At 37.6% G+C, this 21594-nt stretch overlaps 1 protein-coding gene across 6 annotated transcripts in view; it reads right to left on the minus strand.

Annotated features, from left to right (window-relative positions):
- Window positions 1–21594, minus strand: part of Cnot4 (CCR4-NOT transcription complex subunit 4) — a 146481-nt gene that overhangs the window by 14919 nt on the left and 109968 nt on the right. For 4 of the 6 annotated variants that reach the window (XM_008823464.2, XM_008823463.2, XM_008823462.2 and 1 more), the window contains exons 9-10: window positions 19126–19375; window positions 17204–17701 (exon numbers count right to left, since the gene is read on the minus strand). In XM_008823464.2, the coding sequence (XP_008821686.1) occupies window positions 17204–17701; window positions 19126–19375 (748 nt within the window). Of the gene's footprint in view, window positions 1–9456; window positions 12344–17203; window positions 17702–19125; window positions 19376–21594 lie in introns of those variants that run through there. The other 2 variants (XM_008823466.1, XM_008823465.1) reach the window with 1 other exon arrangement.

The raw sequence follows: 21594 nt of genomic DNA on the forward strand, positions 1-21594 counted from the left end.
GAGTTCCAGGACAGCTGGGGCTACAGGGAGACCCTGTCTCAAAAAGACCCCCCCCCAAAAAAAATCAGTATTTGTAAGACTGAATTGCAGTCAGTGTTTATCAGTATTAAGTGATTTTTAAGAGTCAGATACCTGAAAAACTGGGTGAGCTGAATGTGGTCAAAACTTTTCAATGTGAATAAATCTGTTGATTCAACATTTAACGGTACAGTGACTGTTCTTCAGTCAATTTGAGAACCAAGATTATGCCGTCTATTTAAATGCCTTGCTTTGATTCAAAGGAGAGAGGAGGAAAAGAGAACAATCACTTAAAGTCAAACTCCAGTTTGGAAATAAGCTGAAAAGGTAGGAGAATGGCTCCCAGAGAGCAATGGGGTCTGGCAGTTCTGGTCAACAGCATGACTAAGCGTACAACGGGCAGTCTGATAGAGTTCTCGCCTTTAAAAATAGGAAACCTAGGACTAATGAATCCAATACAGAAGGCATCCAAACAGTGAACACTAAGGTCTAGTTATGGGACTGGGGATATAACATGCACAAGGCCCTTGGATTTTGATTCCCGGCACCACATAAAACCAGGCATAGTGCCACATGCCCGTAATCCTAATATTTAAAAGATAAAGAAATTCAAGGTCATCTTCTTGTTACAGTGAGTTCAAGGCCAGTCTAGACTACATGAGACCCTGTCTCAATAAGTACATAAATAAAAAGATCTAGTTGTGAATGCCCCACTAATTGTAGTAAATTATATGGAGCAAGAAATGATTTCTTCCTTGCTCAAACAAAGAAAAAGATCTGAGCACAAACTGTCAAAATTACATTCACGGTGGTTAAAAATTGAAATCTGAAACTGTTAAAACCTAAAGGTTGATTGGTATATTTGAAGATTATTTAAGCCCATGTTTATTTTAGTAAATACATTTAAACAATCTATTATTTAAAAATATATGCGAGGGGCTGGCGAGATGGCTGTGGTTAAGAGTACAGGCTGCTCTTCAGAGGACCCGGGTTCAGTTCCCAGCACCCATATGGGGGCTAACAACCATCTGTAACTCCAGTTCAAGGGGATCTGATGCTCTCTTCTGGTCTCCATGGGCATTGTTCACGTAGGTGCACTTACATACATGCAGGCAAAACACTCATATACATAAAATAAAAATTAACTGATTCAAAAAATTAATGGTATATCTTAAGCATTTACATCTAGCAGAACTGACTAGATTAATAAAACTCAAGGTGTTATACCTGTCTGGGACTAGCAGATTACAGTTAGGTTTATCAGTGAATAAACTTAGAAGTGAAAAGGAAATAAACCTGGTAGCCAATCCTTCCTTTAATGGGCATTAGGTGGAAGTAGCACACACAGAGCAGTAATCCACAATTACGATTTTTTTTTTCAGTGCTGGAGATCAAACACAGTGCTTTGTACAAGTGACATAATTATGAACTTTAATAAAAAGTATTATTTTAATAGAGAAAACATAAATGGAAAAATGGTGTGCAACTCAACAACTCAGTTTGAAGCCAATGCAAAACGTTCCTACTTTGCTGATGAATTCAACCCAGGGCCTAGTTTACCTTTAGCTGGGTAGTCAACTTACAGATGTAACAAAGAAAAAAACAAACAGCTTCAGGAAGTCAAACTTCTGGCAAATGGCTACATGTAATGGGACGAAGTTTAAAACAATTCCAGTGACGTTCCAGATCACTATGTTCTGTTCTAAGACTGATAATAGCATAAATGCAGAGCATAGTCTTTGGAATTCAATCTTGCCGTACCAGGAAATAGCAGTAGGCTGTGTCAGTTGACTGCAGACAGCTTTCTTGTTTTTTTTTTTCCCTTGGAGATGCTGATGGCATTATCATCTTTAAATCCTTGTGGCGCTTTTCCTGGTTCAGTATGCTGAAAACAAGAACCTCCTTGATTGAAAAGACCAGCAGAGTTGCTACCAGTCTCTAAGGTATAGCACAGGCAGGTACCTCTTCTTCAGAGATGAGAGTATACCTTTAGTGATGGTGTCAGGCACCCTGGAGAATCTCCTAGTATTACAGAGATCAGTCATCTAGCGGTAATGCATACTGGTCCTAAGTACTCTTTAGTACTGAAGAAAAGTCCTGGGTAAATTAAATTTCACCTCTGTTTTAATTTTTAGTTTAGTTCTGACGTTGTCAATTATGTAATTAAGTCTACATGCAGAATTATTTGAAAGGCCACAGTTTTCCCCCCTTCTTAAGGTTACTCCAAAATCACTGGGCCACCTTTGACTTGACAACTCATAGGATATATGATTAATTGCCATGGACATTTTGAAAGCCTTCATTATTTTCACTGTTTCATAGCTGAAAGCCTTGACTTGAGAAAACTGCTATAAAAATTAAACTGTAAGACACAGTAACGTTTAAAGAAGAAATACATCCAATATTTAAATTTTTCACCAGTGAATTGTATATGTGTGCATGAGTGCGTGTGCGTGTGTGTGTGTGTGTATGACTACAAAAAAGCACAATCTTCCCGAGATGTGACCATTATTTAATTCTTATAAGGATGGCTAAAAACTGTGATATTTATCATAATTCATAATTAGAATATAAATCTTTTAAAAATGATTTTCTCCTAGGTTTTCCTAAAAGTGACATGGAATGGTTATGTTTAGTAGTAGAATTTGTTCAAAAAGTTGGTTATGTTTAGGAGTAGAATTTGTTCAAAAAGTTATGAAAATCTTTGCTCAGTAAAACAAAAAAGCAAAGACCATGACCAGGTGAGCTTGGAACCAGTTCTAGAACCTCACTGCATCTGAACAAGACTTTGCTTCCTTTGGGGGGGAGGGGCACTTAAGAAAAGGACAGAAAATACAAAAAACCGATATCACTAATCCTGAACATATGAATTAACTGAAACACGGCAGGAATAAATGCATAAGTCACCAAGAAGTGGCCAGAGAATACCTCCTCTGCTACAATCATCAGGAAAGGATTAAGTGATAGCAATTACCTTAGATATAACCCACCCACGCACAGACAAGCATATATACTCGCAAACTTCATGCACATACAAGAGAACTAATCTTACACTTTACCTTGGCTAAGTAAAGCCTTTTTCATACAGTGCTAATTAATCATCCTAAAGACAGTAACACTGGTATCACTATTTCAAAGCTATTTGGGTAGGTTTTCCTATAGAAAATCAAGGATTTCTTGCCTTTTGGGTTTTGTTTTGTTGGAGGAGCAACAACAGTTGTCAAAGCTTAAGTTGAAGTGGTGCTGTTACGTGGTGAGATGAGCACTTTAGGGTTTAATATTTACCTTTTAGCCTATTGGGTAACATAGTGAATCTAGATGCAGCTATTACCACAGCCCTAACAATGAAGAGGCCAAAATTCTCACTATGTTTTATTTGTTTTTAATATTTTATCTATTATTTTTATTTTGTGTTTATGAGTGTTTTGCTTGCCAGTGTGTAAGTGCATTGGTGTCATGCAATGCCCTTAGAGGTCAGAAGAAGGTGACAGATCTCCTGGAACTGAAGTTATTGAAGTTACTGATGGTTGTCAGCCACCATGTGGTACTGGAATCCAACCCAGGTCTTCTGCAAGAGCAGTCAGTGCTCTTAACCACTGAGCCATCTTTCCAGCCCCAGAAAATTCTATTTTAACAATGAAATAATTAAAGATCAGTACTGGGCCAGTAGTGAGTGCATATTCAAATAGTTAATTCTATTTCATGTGAATTTCACTCTGTAAAAAAAGAAAGGGGGGCTGGAGAGATGGCTCACTGGTTAAGAACACTGGCTGCTCTTGCAGAAGACCTGAGTTCTAATTCTAGTACCCACCCACATAGCGGCTAACAACTGTCTCTAACTCCAGTTCCAGAAGACACCCTCTTCTGTCCTCCTTGGGCACTGCATGACACATGTGCACTTATATACATGCAGACATAACACTCATATACATAAAAAGTAAATAAAAAAATTTAAAAATTAAAAAAAAGGACAAGTGTACTTTAAAAGCTTTATAAATTATATGGTCGGGGGGTTGGGGGTACTTCATATGGGTTTAACAGCACAATAAGGGAGCTAGGGATTTAAGGAACAGACATGACATCCCTATTCTCAGTATGTTCTAGAGTCAGTCTGGAGCTGCCAGGAATCTTCAGAAATAATCCTAAGTGTGTGAAATGGGCTACAAATGAAGTCAATAGTTGTATTAGGAAGTATGTCCAAGAAGAAGCCAGGAAAAGGAACTGACTCTTAAAGTCAACCATTTCAAAGTACTCTACAGAACTTCAGTGTAGTTAAGTCAAATCTTCAAGTAGGTTTACTGTCTTTAGTTCTAGGTAATAACTGGGATAAAGTAGTTGGTTTTCTAATAACTGGCAATGTAAAGTGGTGTGATGATTATTAACTGTCAACCGGACATAATGTAGAATCATCTGGAAAGAGTCTCAATGAGGGACTGTTTAGATCAGTTTGGGGGAATATGTGTGTATGTGGGGGGTCTTAATTACACCAATTGATGTAGGAAGACAAAGTCTAAAACTGGGTAGCACCACTCTCTGGATTTGAGTCCTAGACTTTATAAAAAATGAGAGAGCAAACTGAACACTGCATGTGTGCATGAAGTCCTTCCTCTCTGCTTCTCAATTGTGGATGCAATGTGACCAGTTGTCACCAGTTCCCACCTCTGTGACTTCCCCCCACAATGATGGACAGTGACCTGGAACTGGGAGCTAAAGTAAACCCTTTCTCCCCTAAACTGCTTTTGTCAGGGTATTTTATCATGCTACTAGAAATCAAAGTAAGATGGCTACATCGATCCTCATGGAAGCAAATCATAGAGCAGTGAAGAGTTCTTAAGAACAGTGACTTCTCAATCAGCATAGTTTCACAGACAGTACTGCTGAGCTGTATGTCACAGCTGACATCTCGCCCCACAACCAGGGAAGCAAATGTAGTTGACTTCAAAAGTCCTAGTGCCAAAAAAACTAAAGCTGCTTCCAAACTATGTTTGCTACTATTACACAAACACACACACACACACACACACACACACACACACACACACACACACACGCCCTTTCATTCCTGCTCTACTACACTTCAGCAATTTTTCTTAATTATTACATCCTAAGCATGCAAAATAAAGACCAAAATATATGGGGGGGGTGCTGAGAGATGACTCAGCAGTTAAGAGCTTTGACAGAGGACTTGGGTTCTTAGCACGCACATGGCAGCTAACAACTGTCCGTAACTCCAGTTCCAAGGGATATGACACTCTCTTCTGGCCTCTGCAGACATTACATGTATGCAGTGTACTTACATACATGCAGGCAAAACACTCATACATATAAAATTTTTTAAAAAGCAGATTAGCCTAACAATTGGTAGATTTTATTTGTTCATACAATATAATCTCCTTGGAGAAAAATTACTGAAACGTTTTTTATAAACTTTTAAGGTAACACTGTAAATTTCCCTCTACTCAACTAATATGCTGCTTTTAACTTTAACTTGCTATATAAATAAGGCAGAACTGACCCAATCCAATTCTATAAAATACTTTGCCCTCATAAGTGGGAAGTCTGTGTTGGGGCTTTGTACTTGTTTCTGAAATTGGGGGAATCTGACTATTCAAGGGTTCCCACATCTACTCCATCTCAATTGTGCAAATCCCAACATTTCAATCAGTCCACCGCGGGCACAGAGTTTACTCATGCCTGCTTCATCTCATCCCTCGCTTTCCCCTGACCCTTCCCAGCTCTCCCCTTCCACGTCCTCATACCATGCATTGAGGAAGTTTCTCTTTGGATCATTTTAACAGACAGGAAACCTGATTTAGGATTCCATAGGCAATGCCATGTGTTCCATAATTCTCTTTCATATAGACTAACTTCACATTCTCAAAAACAAAACAAAACAAAACAAGACTAGAGGAAAAAAGGGTAGAGACCATAAAGGGGTTATAAAAGCCAGTCATCCTCCAACCTCACGCTCTAGTATTAGACAGTGACCTAGCATTTTTTTTCTGCTTCTCACCCGACATTTAGCACTTCGATCATCACATGGACCAGGCTCCTTATTTGTCATTCATTGTACATAGCCCTGTTCTTTGTCATGAAATTTTAAATCACTGAATTCCCTTCCATATCACCCACATCACAGGTTTACATGACACTGTCTTAATGGCCTCTTATGGACCACAAGATTAGATAGGTATTTTAGGTATTTGTCTTCTTGAATATCTTTATGTCCCCATCCTCTTCGCCTTCAAATCTACCCCTTGAATTATTTGCTTTGTTCCACCCTTGAACCTGGTACTAAACCAAGGAACATAAATAAAACACACACCTTGGAACTATATAAAATATTCTAAGCAGACTCCTGTCTGTAAATGGCAGTTCTTTTATTTGAATGCACTGCCAGCTCATTCTCCTATTCTCAAGCAGTAAGACTGTCTCAGTACTGTTATGTGCCCCTTCACTGGTTCTCGTTCTAATCTTCTCCAATACTTTCATTGCTTCAACAAATCTAGAAAAGATATACCCCAAATCTCTAAAGGAAACCTCATCTCAAGAGCTTCTTCCTCAGCTGGGTGTTGTGTAGACCCATAAACACAGCACTCAGGAAGCTGAGATAGAACCATGAATTTGAAGTCAGCCTGGGATATGAAGTGGGTTCAAGGATAGTCTAGACCATATCATTAAGACCCTATCTTTTTAAAAGATGAGATACAGAGAGCACTTGCCTAGTGTGCATCTGGTCCTGGGTTCCCCAGCAGCATGTAAGACTGGATGTGGTGGCCCACGCCTATAACCTCAGCACTCAGTACTCAGGAGATGGAGGCAGAAGGATCAGAAGCTCAAGGTCATTTTCAGCTACATAGTGAGGTAGGTTAAATGAGAGCCTATCTCAAAACAACAACAACAACAAAGTTATGTATGGTTGTGCATGTTTGTAATATCAGTACTTGGGAGGATGAGGCAGGATGGCTGTCATAAGTTCAAAGCTAGCCTAGGCTACACAGTAAGACCCTGTCTCAAAAAGCCAAAAAGAGGGAAAAAAGAAGACAGTATTTCCTCAAAGCACCTGAAGAAGCCTGCTATCCTGCTGGCCTGGCCAGCTTCTCCTCAGTACTACCTGTCTTCCTCTCAGATGGCATCACAGGTTCACCTTTGAACAGGACGGTCTCTGCCTTATTTTAAAGCAGTGCCTTCTAAGATCTACCATCTGTTTCGTTAGCTTTTTTCCTGTCTTTCTTGCCAAATGTCCTATATAAGTAGATATCCATATCCTTAACATTTTCTCATTAATTCCATGAATCTGGGTTCCATTTTGGACAATTTTATGCAAGTTTCATTTTTAAAGGTCACTAAAGAAAGACCTAGCCAAATCTCAAGGCCTTCTCCCTTACCACCTGCTTTCTGATAGCTATCTAGCTCATCATTTTTTCTGTATCTCAACAATTACTATTCTACTCCAAACCATCTTTTTGCACTGACCAGCAATTGCATAATGAAACTAGTTTCTAATTTGTCCTAATTTCAATTAAACACAGTATCAAATTATTTTCTTGCTGGGCGTGGTAGGCATGCCTTTAATCCCAAGGTAGAGGCAGGTGGATCTCTGTGAGTTCAAGGCCAGCCTGGTCTACATAGTGAGTTCTAGGCCAGCTGGGGCTACAGGGAGACCCCGTCTCAAAAAGACCAAAAAAAAAAAGCCTTTTCTTTAAAAGCTGCAGTATTATTACATCCATGCCAAAACCCTATAGTCACCCTCTCCACCCCCACCACATCAAGACTAAACTCATCTTCCTAATTTTCTAGGCTTTAGGTACTTATTCTAGCTTACCTGAACCCATGTGCCTCAGTCAAGTCTATTTCTCTGTCCTTCTGAGTGCAAAGCTGAGTCCTTCTCCTTTACTGTACCAACTTTCCTTTTCTTTCATTTAAATCTGCTTCCAAAGTAAGAGTCCCACACTTTCTCCATACCAGCTCACAAATCACTTCCTTTTCCTAACTGCATCAGCACAATGCCCAATTTACTCATGAAACATCAAAGTGCTAATATAATGTGCCTGCATATAAACTACTGCCACCTGTCCAACTTAAGGAGGGAGGGAGGGAGGGAGGGAGAGAGAACATAAACTAAAGGCAGATGCATAGCTTAACACCAGCAATTTGATTTTGCCTATTTACAAAATATAGATTATATATTATTTCCTTTAATTAAAAAGATAAGGCAGGGACTGGAGAGATGGCTCAGCGGTTGAGAGCACTGACTGCTCTTGCAGAAGACCTGGGTTCAATTCCCAGCACCCACATGGCAGCTATGAACCGTCTTTAACTCCAGTTCCAGGGGTATCCGAAGGCCTCTTCTGACCACGGCATTGCACAACACGGGTGAACTCACATACATGCAGGCAATACACTCATACACATAAAAAATAATTGAAAAAAAAGGCAGACAGGTGTGGTGGCCCACGCCTTTAATCTCAGCACTTGGCAGGCAGAGGCAGGCAGAGCTCTGTGAGTTCAAGGCCAGCCTAGGGAGTTCCAGGTTACAGGGCGACTCTGTCTTAAGACACACACACAAAAAAGCTACTAACATTTGAGAAAACTTCATTTAAAAAAAAATCTAAAACCTTACAAACCAATGAAGGACAAAGTGTGGCCCCTCCCCGACCCATTTTATTTGCCTGTCCAAACAAACAACACAGTCATGGTCAATCTGGGGATTTCAAATGCACCTGCAATTGTTTCCTTTCTGTTGACTTTCTGCAGAAGTTCCTCTCTGAGTGTACCTCCCTATGAACCTCCCCCACAGTAGAAGAGTTTTGGCAGTTTTGAAGGTGTTGGGGGAAACCATACAAATAAGCTATGCTAATACAAGTGTGCACACACAACACGCACTAAAGTTGTTTACTTCAAAGAAACACACACACACACACACACACACACACACACACACACACACACACACACAAACTTAGGCCTAGAGAGATGACACTGGTTAAGAGCACTTACTGCTCTTCCTAAGGACCCGGATTCAATTCCCAGCACCCACATCAGGACGATCCAACTGATTTTAATTCCAGCTCCATGGGAATCTGATACCTCTGCCTTCCACAGGCACCAACACACACGTGCACATACCCCAACCCCCGGCATTAAAATTAAAAAGTAGTTTTAAAAAACTTTAACTTAATTCCCAGTATACTGAGACATGAGCATATGTGTATATAGATTAGAATAATGAGTATGTCTTTCCTACTAGGTTTTTTAAACCTTCCTCTAAATTAGTGTATTTTTAAAAATTGAAGTGTATTTAATACCTTTTGTTGCCATTGTCAGAGTAGCTACTGAGAGATGAATAATGGAATGAGCCTGGACTGCTATGACTGTTGTGATAAAAGAACATCAAGGGCTGACCTGATAAAAAACATGAAGCAAGTCTGCCACTAGATTGGTGTCCTTATATTTTATTCAACACTATACAGAACAGATGCTCAAACAGTTAATGTTTTGCTGAAATAAGGGGGGAGCATACCAAAGTACCACCTGAAAAGAAATGCAGAATGAAATCATTATTAATCAAAACATTTCTAATGGAATATTTAAGAAAATAAAGAGGCACTTTACATCACAGAACTAAAAATTAATCAGGGCAGGACTCTACTGCCCACAGTGGTACTTAAAGCATTTCAAAGTAGTCATTTCTTAGCTTTTTGACTACCTTTGGATGGCAGAGGGTGTCATCAAACCCTTTATAAACCTAGGAACTATGGATCTTCTTCCCTAGAGAGGCAATGAACATATACACATGCACACAAACCCACCATTTCATATATACCTTCAAAGAGCTCTGGACTCCAGGTTAAAAAGTCCTGTGTTAAGGAAAAGACTAGTTACTTTAAAAGGGACAAGGAAGTAAAATCGACATAAAAAGTTTCCTGGTATAAGAGACATCATACAGGGATTTATCAACAATCCTGAAGCTTCTGCGAATTTCTTATTCTTTACCGCCATTTTGGTTACAATTTGCCTACTATATCAAATGGTACTTTTATGTGTTTTATCATTTTTTCTGTGCTTTATTGTAAAATTATGACTGACTCTGAAGACCTCTAAAAAGCCATATTAAATATTAAGCAAGAAAGTGAGGCCTTGTAAGGTCTAGAAATTATAAAATAACTTAAAAGATAAATTTTTACCCACTCTATGTAAAAACTGTAAAGTTGAGATCTAATTGCCCAAGAAGCATTTCTCAGAGTCATGGTATGGCTCAGGGTAGAGGGAGAGGAGAGCAAGCAGGGAGGAGACTGCCTTGGGAGTCTACAGAGGACTATGGGCAAGTCTGGGAAAACTTTTCAATAGTTTTTCTGCGCTAATTACGAATGACAAAGAACAGAGATGGATAAGGAAAGAAGCCTTGTTTGACAGCATACCTCACAATACAAAGTGAGAAAGGTAAGTGCCAATCACCAGCTGTGGCCTTGCAAGAAGATCCAGGCATATAAAAATAAGACTTACACTGAAAGTTGGAGTAAGCTACATCCAGCAGGCATCATTACAAAGAGCTAGAGCCCAGGACCTTCCCCCACAGAAGACATGGCAAAGTTTTGGTCTTTCACAGTCAAATGAAAACCAAAACTGAATGATTAAAAGGCTGATGCTTAGTAAGTCTGCGCTAGTTGACTGGTATTCTCTAAGATGGTGACTTTCTTATACTGTTGCCCTAAATTAATGTCTAAATGCCAACTCAAGATTGATACTTCTACTAAACTGGCTTAGGTGGCTAGAGAATGTTACTTTTGTGGCCTTAACCAAACAAAAAATATCTAAGAATAAATTTTCGCTTTACTCCACTATACTTCAGGATAAAGCCATTTATTTTGTTATATGTAACAGAAAGTTACTATGTTTTAGATAGAAAAGCAACCTTGAAAACACCAACTCTACGGAACATTAGCATCATCTCCTAATGTTTTATTAATAATATTATGTTAAATCTTCAGATTTCTTTTTGGTATTCACAGTATCCTTTTCATATTTTTAACAAATTAAGGCATATTTTTTAACATAATTTTTATCTCAAGAGGAGGTCTGACTTTCCCTTTCTTCCAAGATGATTCATTTAGGCAAAATATGGTGATGTTTTCTAAATCAGCTTTTGTCCACTGCTCAGAACTAAGTTCAGTTTCTTTTATTATCGGTTTTAAAACTATTTCAAGTAATTTTGCATTATCAAAAGCATCACTTTACATTAGGTCCTTATAAAGTACTCCACTATTCTCTGATTAACTAAAGTTATCTATTACAACTTATATACTCTAATTTTACAGGACACCAAATCTCTTCTACTGTAAGTATTATTCTGGCCAGTTTTCATCACATGTCAATTATTTAACAATGAAATTTCCAAACAGGTTATCTCACTGAACTACTATTTGCTCAATAAAAACGTTACACTACTATGGCTACTACTTACATACAATGTTTACCCCATATTCAGGTTTCTAATAAGTCAACTACAAGTTGAAATTCCGTTTTTGAGGCATTTCCTGGTATACTAGGCAGTGCATTAGAAAAGAGATTATATTGCATTTAGGGCATAATAATTATCTTTTATCCATCTATGCATAATTAACAACCATTCAAAAAGAAAGTGCAAATGTGCAAATGAGAGAGAACAAAACAGTTTCTATACATGTCATTCATAATATATGATATAAATCTAGGCAACTGAAAACAACTGCTGACAACATCTTTCTGAGCATTAAATGACACCACCAATTTTGTTTTATATGTATTCTCAAAGATCCAAAGAATGCAATAGACATCTTAAATTTTCAAAAATTTCAGATTAGGATTATTACCATTGTTTTCACAGATCAAAAAGAAACTATCATTACTTTTGTATATTTCCAATAATAGAGTCCAAGTAAGAACATTTTTACCTAATCTCATCTGGGATCATAATTAATACTATAAGTTTATTTGTGTGAGTTAAAATAGTATCACTCATGAGAAACAATGCCAAAATTATTATGCTAATAAATTATGTTAAAGGCCTAATGAAGAAATACTTTAGCAACTATGAGGTACACACTAGTTGTAGGCATGAGGAACGTTTATATTGGCTCTTTTTGGGTGTATACATTAAATGCAAAATCAGAAAGGAATCATGCAAAAAATCCAGTTGCCCATGCAAGCACCCCAGAGTCTAATCCTCTCCTCTCAGTCTGCTGTCAGGCCACAGTAGTGTGGAGACTTGTAGGCTGCTGTCCTTGTTGTAATGAATGGGAAGAGGTTGACAGTGGCATGGTCGAAACCTTCACCTCTTCTTCCCCTGTGGAAAAGTCAGTCATGGTCTAGTTACGGGTGACTACATTTGTTAACAGTCCCTTTAAAAATGATCTCAATATTTGGAATAGTGATACATACATCAAATACATGCTTAATGGTTGGAATCTGGGTGTGAAACAAGACATGAATTTTAAAATACATAAAGTTAACTGTCTAGAAAATAAATTCTAAACACACCCTTAACCTTAATACTATTTTAAGGTAAGATCAAACATAATAGATTTAGATTATAAATATACCACTAAAAATAAATGATTAAAAAGAAAGAAAAGAATAAAGACCAGGAAAGCCATTCTTTTCCAAGACAATTGGACCCCTTATAAATATGGACACTCCTTAGTAGTAATAGTTTGTCAAAAGAAAAAAAGATAAAAGAAAAAAAACCATTTAATGACCTACAGGAAAGAAAACTGATTTTAAAAGAAGAAAATTATAAATCCATGTTTCAAAGGCATAAGTCATATATTAGGAACAAATAATAGATATAAACATTAATGCATCAAATTAACGTATAGCATTTGAAATATAATGTATACTTTTGAAGGAACTGGAAAGTAGTAAAATACTAACAGAATGATCCAAATGCCTGAAAGTGAGGTGACTACTAGTCAGAAGCCACACATGAATGAGCCCAGTTCTCCTGATTATAACTGATAATCATTTCACTACAACTTCACAGGTGACACAAAATTCAATAGTCACTGTGAAAACAGTTAATATAGAAACAAAGTTTAAAGAAAAATGCCCTGTCAAAAGTAAAATCTGAATTAACAAAAACATAAAAAAAATCTCAAACCTAAACATTTCAAGTATTTTTTAGTAATATCTTGAAACAACACTGCTTACAGACATACACTTAACTATTGTTTGTTTTCCAAATCATTTTCAGCATTATGGAATAAAAACATCTTAGCAGAGAATTCATTGAAAAATAAATCTTCAAAATTACATTTGGAAAGACAGCTTAGCTGACAAAGAGCATAAAGAGTCTTTCAAGCCACAGAACAGGTCCTCTCAGGTCTTTAGCACATCAGCAAAGTTTCTCAGAACCCCAAGTACATAGTAAGGAGGCTGTGCAAAAGCCAACTTAAACTAGATTTCTTGGTGAGAACATTGATACTAATAAGGACCTATGCTAAGTCAATAAATGCCATTCTTTTTTGTTTATATTTCTTTATTATAAGTCATACACTTAAGCTGGGCCAATGTGTCTCATAAACATATACTACTGATTTTAAAAGGGGGGGGGGTACTTGCAAGTATGTGAGAGCAAAAGTCAGTTACTATGGGGAGAAAGCCAAGTTAAAGCACACGCCAGTAGTCTTCAATTGTGAAGGAGAGCATCAGTATTGCAGTGCAAAAACACTGCTATTATTGAATTTGAGATCTGGGTTGTTATCCTATTCTAGCACTAAGTGAACATGTAACCTAAACAAATTGTTCAAGTTTTCTGGAATACAGCTTTGACGTTTCTACAATGCAGGACAAGCTTTGCCACTTTTTAGGGCAAAAGCACATGGTTCCCATTAATAACTGGACTCACTCTAACTACCCACTTACTAATCAAAATTCCCTACCAACCAAGAATATTTCAAAAATCCTTCCAAATTTAGCAAACCAGATATGCAGTCCAGAAAATGCTGCTAAAATATCTCATAATATTTCCTACTTAAGGAAATAACCAATTTTAAAACAAAAGTATTTTCAATTAGACAAAGGAAATGGAAGCTGAATTTCTGTCAAACCTCTGGCAAATGTTCTTCCCATGATAGGTTTCAGATATGTCAGTTTTTCACAGTAAACTCAAACAAACCAAAATAAAAATTTTAAATACTAATATATTATAAACAGACATGGTATCTGTATGACATGACTGGCTGTGCCTCTTATTTGCTCCTACAGGTCAGGGACCCTACTCTGCCCTACATAGCTAAAGAATAAACATATACTCTTTCCTAGTATAGAATTAGTTCTAAGTAAGTATTTCTAAGGAGGTCCCACTAAAATGGCATGTAGTCTCCATTACTAAAGCATTTCAGCTACTCTGAATAAGGTATCATGATATGACTAATATGGGGATACAAAGTTGAGATCCTTTCAATAATTCAATTCAAATACATCCTGGGGTTATGGGAGGCAGATATTGCATAGGTAAATTACTTCAAATTAGATGTATTAAAGATGTATATAGCATTTCAAATTTTTCCCTTTGTCATACATAATAGTTACTAAAAATCCTAAGTAATCTGGCTATAATTAACTATTCTAAGGCTTAGTACACTCAGTTTTCTAAGGCCCCTGTCAAATATTTACAAGTAATGACAAAATTCTAGTATGGCTCTTAACCATTTTAAATATTGTAGTAAAAAAAAAATTTTTTTTTAACTGAGACAGGGTCTCCCTGTAGCCCCACCTGGCCTGGAACTCACTATGTAGACTAGGCTGGCCTTGAACTCTCACAGATCTGCCTGCCTCTGCCTCTCAAGTTTTAGTAAATTAAAATCTAATAAAAAGCTTAATTACAAGTCACCATTTAAATTCCAAGCAAGGATGCATAGCCAAAATTTGAAAATCTGAAATAACTCTCCCTATCCCACACCAAATTAAACAATGACTCAGAACTGAAGTTGGTGACTGCATTTTTAGCATCTTTTAGCATTTTTGAAAAAAAAAAAAGGTTTTTAATGCTCTGTGGTTGAGTATATGGCAAGAGGTCAAAAAACTCACAAAGACAGAATTATAATGATACATCTTAAAAATAAAGTATCTAGATGAAGATTTCAAATAACTAACATGAAGACAACTACACTTAACAAATCAGTGATCTCTAACTGCTAGTGGCATTTCCAAAATATCTAGTGGCTTGAAACATTTGGATTAAAAGTCCTCTTGGGTGCTAATGAACAATACAAAACTCAGAAATCAGAACAGACAGCCCAGCAAAGATGGCCATGTCCTAAGTCAAGAGAAGGTACCAAATGGGTATAACTGAACTCAAGTCCCACATGAAGTTCATGCTGTTTGACCTCTATCCCAGCTCCTCATCTCATCTACCACAACTTTACAATTTAGAAGCACCTCTTGTTATTTAAGATAGCTCTGCTTTATGTGATGGCATGCAATATCTGTCCCTATCTCTTTATTCAGGATGTCTCCAGCCACATAAAAGGCCTTTCTCATCTGTTGCTAACCCAAATGCAAGATACCACATTATAGACCAATTTCTAGTTCTTCAGTGAAGCCTCCCAATAATTATTACCTATACTGTCTCTCTGATTTCAGGACCTACATATACAGTTTACCACGTCCACATAGAATTTAATCTTATCTCTTCAATTGCAGTCTCAATGACTTGGAAGAGCATCTATATTTCAGACTTTTGTCTTCCCCATATGGTCTAGTTCATTGTTAGGAAATCTGAAGCTGAAATATTAATCATAATTTGCTTAATACTTTGTTTTTAAATGTTTGGCATATTTAGGGGAACTTTAACTTTCAATGTCATAACCAGTTAAAAGATGCAGTGCTAGAAATTAAAATGTCTTCTTTCCAAATTATTGAAACAAAGCAAACCAAAACAAAACTACATTCTAATATGCTATCTTGAATAGAAGAAAAGGAAAAGGCATATAGAAATCAAAGACTTGGTGCTTCAAAAGTGGTTATCACAAGGAGGAAAGGACTGAAAACTGTCACTCTGGATTACCTACTACCTAGTATTAATTCTACTATATCTACAGCAGCAAATAAGGCCCAGCTACTTGTCTAAAACATGAAATGCTGCTGGTCTTATGGGAATATAGTCAATGACTACTGATGGTTCTCTGTAAATTCACCCATTAACCTTTTTAAAACACAAGAGAATGAACATTTTAGTGGTAAAATTATACTACTATAATAATATTATGCCATGGCATAACTTAAAGGATATGAGAGGGATGTGAAAACAAATTTTATCAATTATGAACAGAGTGAGAAACTACTCTATTTTACTTGAAGAGAACTGGGAATGGAACAAGCGCTAAACATCATTTCTAAACCTCAAATTAAATGAGAATACTGTTAATAAGAGTGACTCCCTTTGAAGAGACCTCATCTAAAAAAATGCTATATAGGATCTTAGAACCCCAGAATTCTGAAACCTTCAAGGGCAGCAGTACAAAACCAGAAGTATTCTGGCATCAAAGTTGTATTACCTTATGTATTGTAATAAATTTTCTCAGAAATAAAAGCACAGCCAACTAACAGTGTTAAATATCTCTCCTTGAACAATTTTTTCACAGAAAGTATGTTTGTGACATATAATATGCTCTTAAAACATTAATATTTGAAGTTTTCAAATATTAAGCATTTTACTGGTAAACACAGCAGTTTTCATGTGCATGTGTATGTATCAGTCAAAACAAGTCATTGCTATAGTAGTCAGAGTGGCTTTACCCCTCATGCTCTCATGGAGTTTCATTAAAGTTTTAAACCACTTTCTTTTAGAATATAAAATGAAATATCTTTACTGTGGTATTGGACTTTATAGCACCATAATTTCAGAGCCCTTTCTTTCCTTTTTCTGATTTGTGGACCATATGCGGGTTTAATGACTATCCTCTTAAATAAAATACTTCCAAACAATAAGTAGGCATAATACTCCACCATCCTTATAAAGCTCCATATTACAAGGCATCCATTCAATCAAAAATACTTTTTAAAATTAAAGACATAAGCTTTTCATAGAAATTTCTAGGGCTATTAAGTACTCTCTGTTACGCAGCAGCTCCCTCCTTACCCACCCAACAGCCTGAAAACACGAATGAATTCACAAATTCTCAGAGGTTTTAAATGAACCTACCTGCTATGGGGATCCCTCCCAGACCTGTGTTGTGCTGTGGCGGGAGATTCAAGTCCAAGAAATTACTATTTGAGGTGGGATTTGCTGTGTGGTTCAAGTGCATGATGCTATTGCGTGGAAAGGCCATCCAAGGATATCGGGCTGCCTGGCCTGGAAAACTGAACGAATTATAAACTGCTCGGTGCTGCTGAAATTGAGGGAACCTCTGTGGCACGACTGAAAAGGTGCTATTGAGAGAGTTGGCATTTGTAGATGCAGCAGGGTGCAGGAATCCAGAGCCTGGACCTTTGGCGGTTGTAGTGTGTGAAGAGGAGTTCTGAAGAGATGTGGGAGACAGGGAAGGTTGGTCTTGGACGGACAGTTCCTTCTCAATCAGGTCTGCTAAGGCTTTGCGAGTGACATCAAAGGGATCAAAACCCAAGTCATCCTCTGGTTGTTTAGAAGAACCAAAGCCAAATGCTGCTTGCCAGTCTGTAGACGATGATACTGGGATTGTTTCTGTTGGAAGAAAATAGTGATGAATATAAAATCTATAGTTCACTTTTACAGTTAATGAATAGTTGCAACAGTGTAAGTTAAACATGCCATATTACGAGAAAAACAAGAATGCACAGAAATTATGTAGGATCACTAATTAGAGAGGGCCTCATAAATTTCTAGCAGTGATTTCATTCTTAAATTATCAAGTTCAAAAACGGAATGATATAGACTAACTGTGCTAATCAGAAGAGGGGGAAAACCCTGCTACTCAAATTATATCCAAAAACTCATAAGCAAAACCTACCTGTCATTTAAATAAAGATTTTAAAATATTTTATTTATTATTTTTATTTTATGTGTACGCATGTATTGCCTGCATGTATGTAAGTGCACCCACCCGTGTCGTGCAATGTCCGAGGAAGACAGAAGAGGCCGTTGGAGGCCTTGAAATTGGAGTTACTGACAGTTGTTAGCTGCCATGTGAGTGCTGGGATTCGAACATGGGTCTTCTGCAAGAACAGCCAGTGTTCTCAACTTCTGAGCCATCTCTCCAGCCCTATTTTTCTTTCATTTATTATTTTAAAGTAAGATTTTAATTAGTAAAGCTTACTCTCAAAATATATTATATATCAAGAAAAAATAATTTAATTTTTAAACTCAAATTAGATGTTTTCATTGTCTATTTCAGAGGTGCTATTGTGCATATTAATCTATGGCATCTTTCACACTAACAAGAAAACTGAAAATGAGCACAGAGACAACCTCCTCTCTGCTTCCTGATGTCATCTGCTCTGCTCAGCCAGGTACTCCCCACTAAGATAGACTGACACCTCTGAGAACAGCAAGAGGGAGATGCGAATTCCTGTTCTTCACAAAGAGCAATGACAATCACTCCGGTCTTCAGTGTAGTTTCATATGAACGTTACACAGTAAAAGGTACTGAAATGCTTGATGCATAGTTGATTGACATTGTGCTTTGGATATTGGTTAAAGCACATTTTTCAAGAGGGTAAATAAAGGCATAACTCATACAAACTGTGTCAAGGTTTTAAAAAAATAGAAATAGCTAAAAAAAAAAAGAGAGAGAGAGAGAGAGACAACATAGTCTTTAAGCTAAGTAAGTTGCCTCTGTCAATTAGGGGAAAGAGCTTCAATTTGACTGTATAACACAAATCTGAATTTAAAACTAAGTCCTCAGTACTTCCCAGAGGAGTATGTCAAAAAATGATATAACACAATTTCTGGAGAAATCTGCCCTCTAAATACAGTTATTTCTAGGTCACACAACTTATCTGCTATCTTATTCCATGTAATTTAAATAATTTACATTTTTTAAGAGTGGAGGAAAAGAGATGAACGTATATGCACCAATATGTATCATACTGGTCTGCCAACAGTATATTAGAATCTAATTACCAGTGCTAGGTACTGCTGTCACACACCTGATGTGAAGAGGCTCTGTGGTTCTGGAGCTGTAGGCCAATCACTGGATGTCTGTGGAGAGCTGGGAAAAGGAGGAAGCCCACTTGGTATAGGGTTGGGATGACGAAAATTGTCTGAGAATAATGACTGTGACTCTGTTCCTGCCCCTTCAAAAGGGGACCTTGCACTGTGATTGGATGAACTGATGGGGATGACAGGATTGGATTTTGATAAACCAGGTGGTGGTGAAGGCGTATCACTGTTAGATATCTAAATAAAAAAGGAAAAGGGAGAAATCAATGTAAGTTCAGATATTTTATTTATTATTTTTATGTGTATGTGTGTATCGCCTGCATGCAGGTAAGTGCACCCATGTTGTGAAATGCTGGCGGAGGTCAGAAGAGGCTGTCGGATCCCCTGGAACTGGAGTTACAGACAGTTGTTAGCTGCCATGTAGGTGCTGAGATTCGAACCTGGGTCTTCTGCAAGAACAACCAGTGTTCTTAACCGCTGAGCCATCTCTCCAGCCCCAATAAGTTCAGATATTGTAATAAATCTCAATTTAAAAGGTCTGCGAATGAATGTATTCAAACAATGGTCTTCAGACCAGAAAACTTGGAAGACCTTGTCATGAATATATGGAGTTTCAGAAAACCAAGCAATCATTAATTTATACATGTACTCTTTTCTTTAAAAGGAAAATCTAATTTGCTTGAAAAGACTACACCAGTCTTATTTCCTTTCATAATCTTACTTCTTGCATTTTCCAAACAAAAAAATGTTTCTCAGTGTCTAAGGTTTCATTATAGTAATTTGTTCAAAAGTGAAAACTTTACAGGGGCTAAGACAAATTATCAGGAAGGTTCAAACTGGCAGTGACTGACTCTAATGACTACATTCTTTTGCTAGATGAATTTTCATATTTTAGTTTTTAATATTCTCACTATTTTAGTTTTTAACCAAATTAAAGGAAAATCTTATCAAGTTTTTCTCAAGCAGGCATTAAAAACTAACTATGGGGGCTGAGAGAACACTTCTCTACAGACAAGACCCTGGGATCAATTCCCAGCACCAAAAAACCCCCCAAACAAAGCCTACCCTTATTCTGAGAATAAAACTATGATTCCAAAGTATTTAATTCAAGGAACTGATCAACAGGGATTTGCTTCTCCTCCTCCCCGCCCCTTAACTTACTTATACAAACAAAATGTCTCAGCATTTAAATTTGGGGGAAATGAAAAGCATTAGTACTGCAAAAAATTTATTTAATTTTACCAGTTGGTACTACTCATCAAGGGATGCATGAAAAATGATTTTGAGATGACTCAGTTTATCACATTTAAGAAATGAATTTCCAACACACACACACACACACACACACACACACACACACACACACACACACCAGCTCAATACTATTAATAGAAATTCAACTGAAAAAAAAGGGCATTTAAATCCTTGTCACAGGGCTGGGAATATATATCGTTCAATGACTGAGCACTTGCTTAGTATGGGTGATGACTAGGTTCAATTCCCAGCACTACACCAGAAAAGAACAAACAACCCTTGTCATAGCAAAAACATTTCAATTCAAAACTTGTAAGCTTCTGTATCTGGGGGATGTAGGGGGTACATGTTCATATGAATGTGTATATATATCTGTGCACATTTATGCGAAGGCCAGAAATCCATGTTGGGAGACTTCTTCCATGTTCCCCACCTTTAAAAAATTTTAAATTGTATTTTTATTTACTTATTGTGGGGGGAGGAGCACACATGCCAAAGGTCAGAGAACAACTTCAAGAGTGGATTCTCTCCTTCCACCATGAGGGTGCCAAGGATCAAATTCAAGTAGTCAGGCTTGGAAGCAAGTGACTTTACCCACTGAGCCATCTCACCAGTCCTCCACCTTAGTTTTGAGACAGGATAGCTTACTGAACCTGGAGATCATCCATTCAGCCAATGAGCTCAGGGATCCCGTCTCTGCCCTTCTACCATTGGGATTACTGATGCATGCTACTGTGCTTGGATTTTACAGGGATGCTGGGGATCCTAATTCAGGTCTTCTGAGACTATTTTTATATGTGAGATGTATACGGCATTAAGATAAAACTCTGGGTCTGGAGAGATGGCTCAGTGGTTAACAGCACTCACTGGCTGCCTTCTAGAGGACCTCAGCTTAGTTCCCAGCACCCACTTGGCAGCTAACAACCATCCATAACTCAGGTTCCAGGCGATCTGACACCTCTTCTGGCCCCTGTAGGCACTGCATGACATGCAGGGAAAACAGTCATACACATAGAATAAAATTAAATACATTTTTTTGAGAGATAGAACTCTGGCCAGGCATACTGGTGAACATCTTTAGCTCCAGCATTTGGGAGGCAGAGGCAGGCAGATCTCTATGTGTCTGAGGCCAGCCTGGTTTCTAATGAATTTCAGGCCAGCCAGGGCTATATGGTGAGATCCTGGGGGGGGGGGGGGGGGGG

The sequence above is a fragment of the Nannospalax galili genome, unplaced genomic scaffold, assembly GCF_000622305.1.
Source record: "Nannospalax galili isolate Female #2095 unplaced genomic scaffold, S.galili_v1.0 scaffold307, whole genome shotgun sequence".
NCBI lineage: Eukaryota > Metazoa > Chordata > Mammalia > Rodentia > Spalacidae > Nannospalax > Nannospalax galili.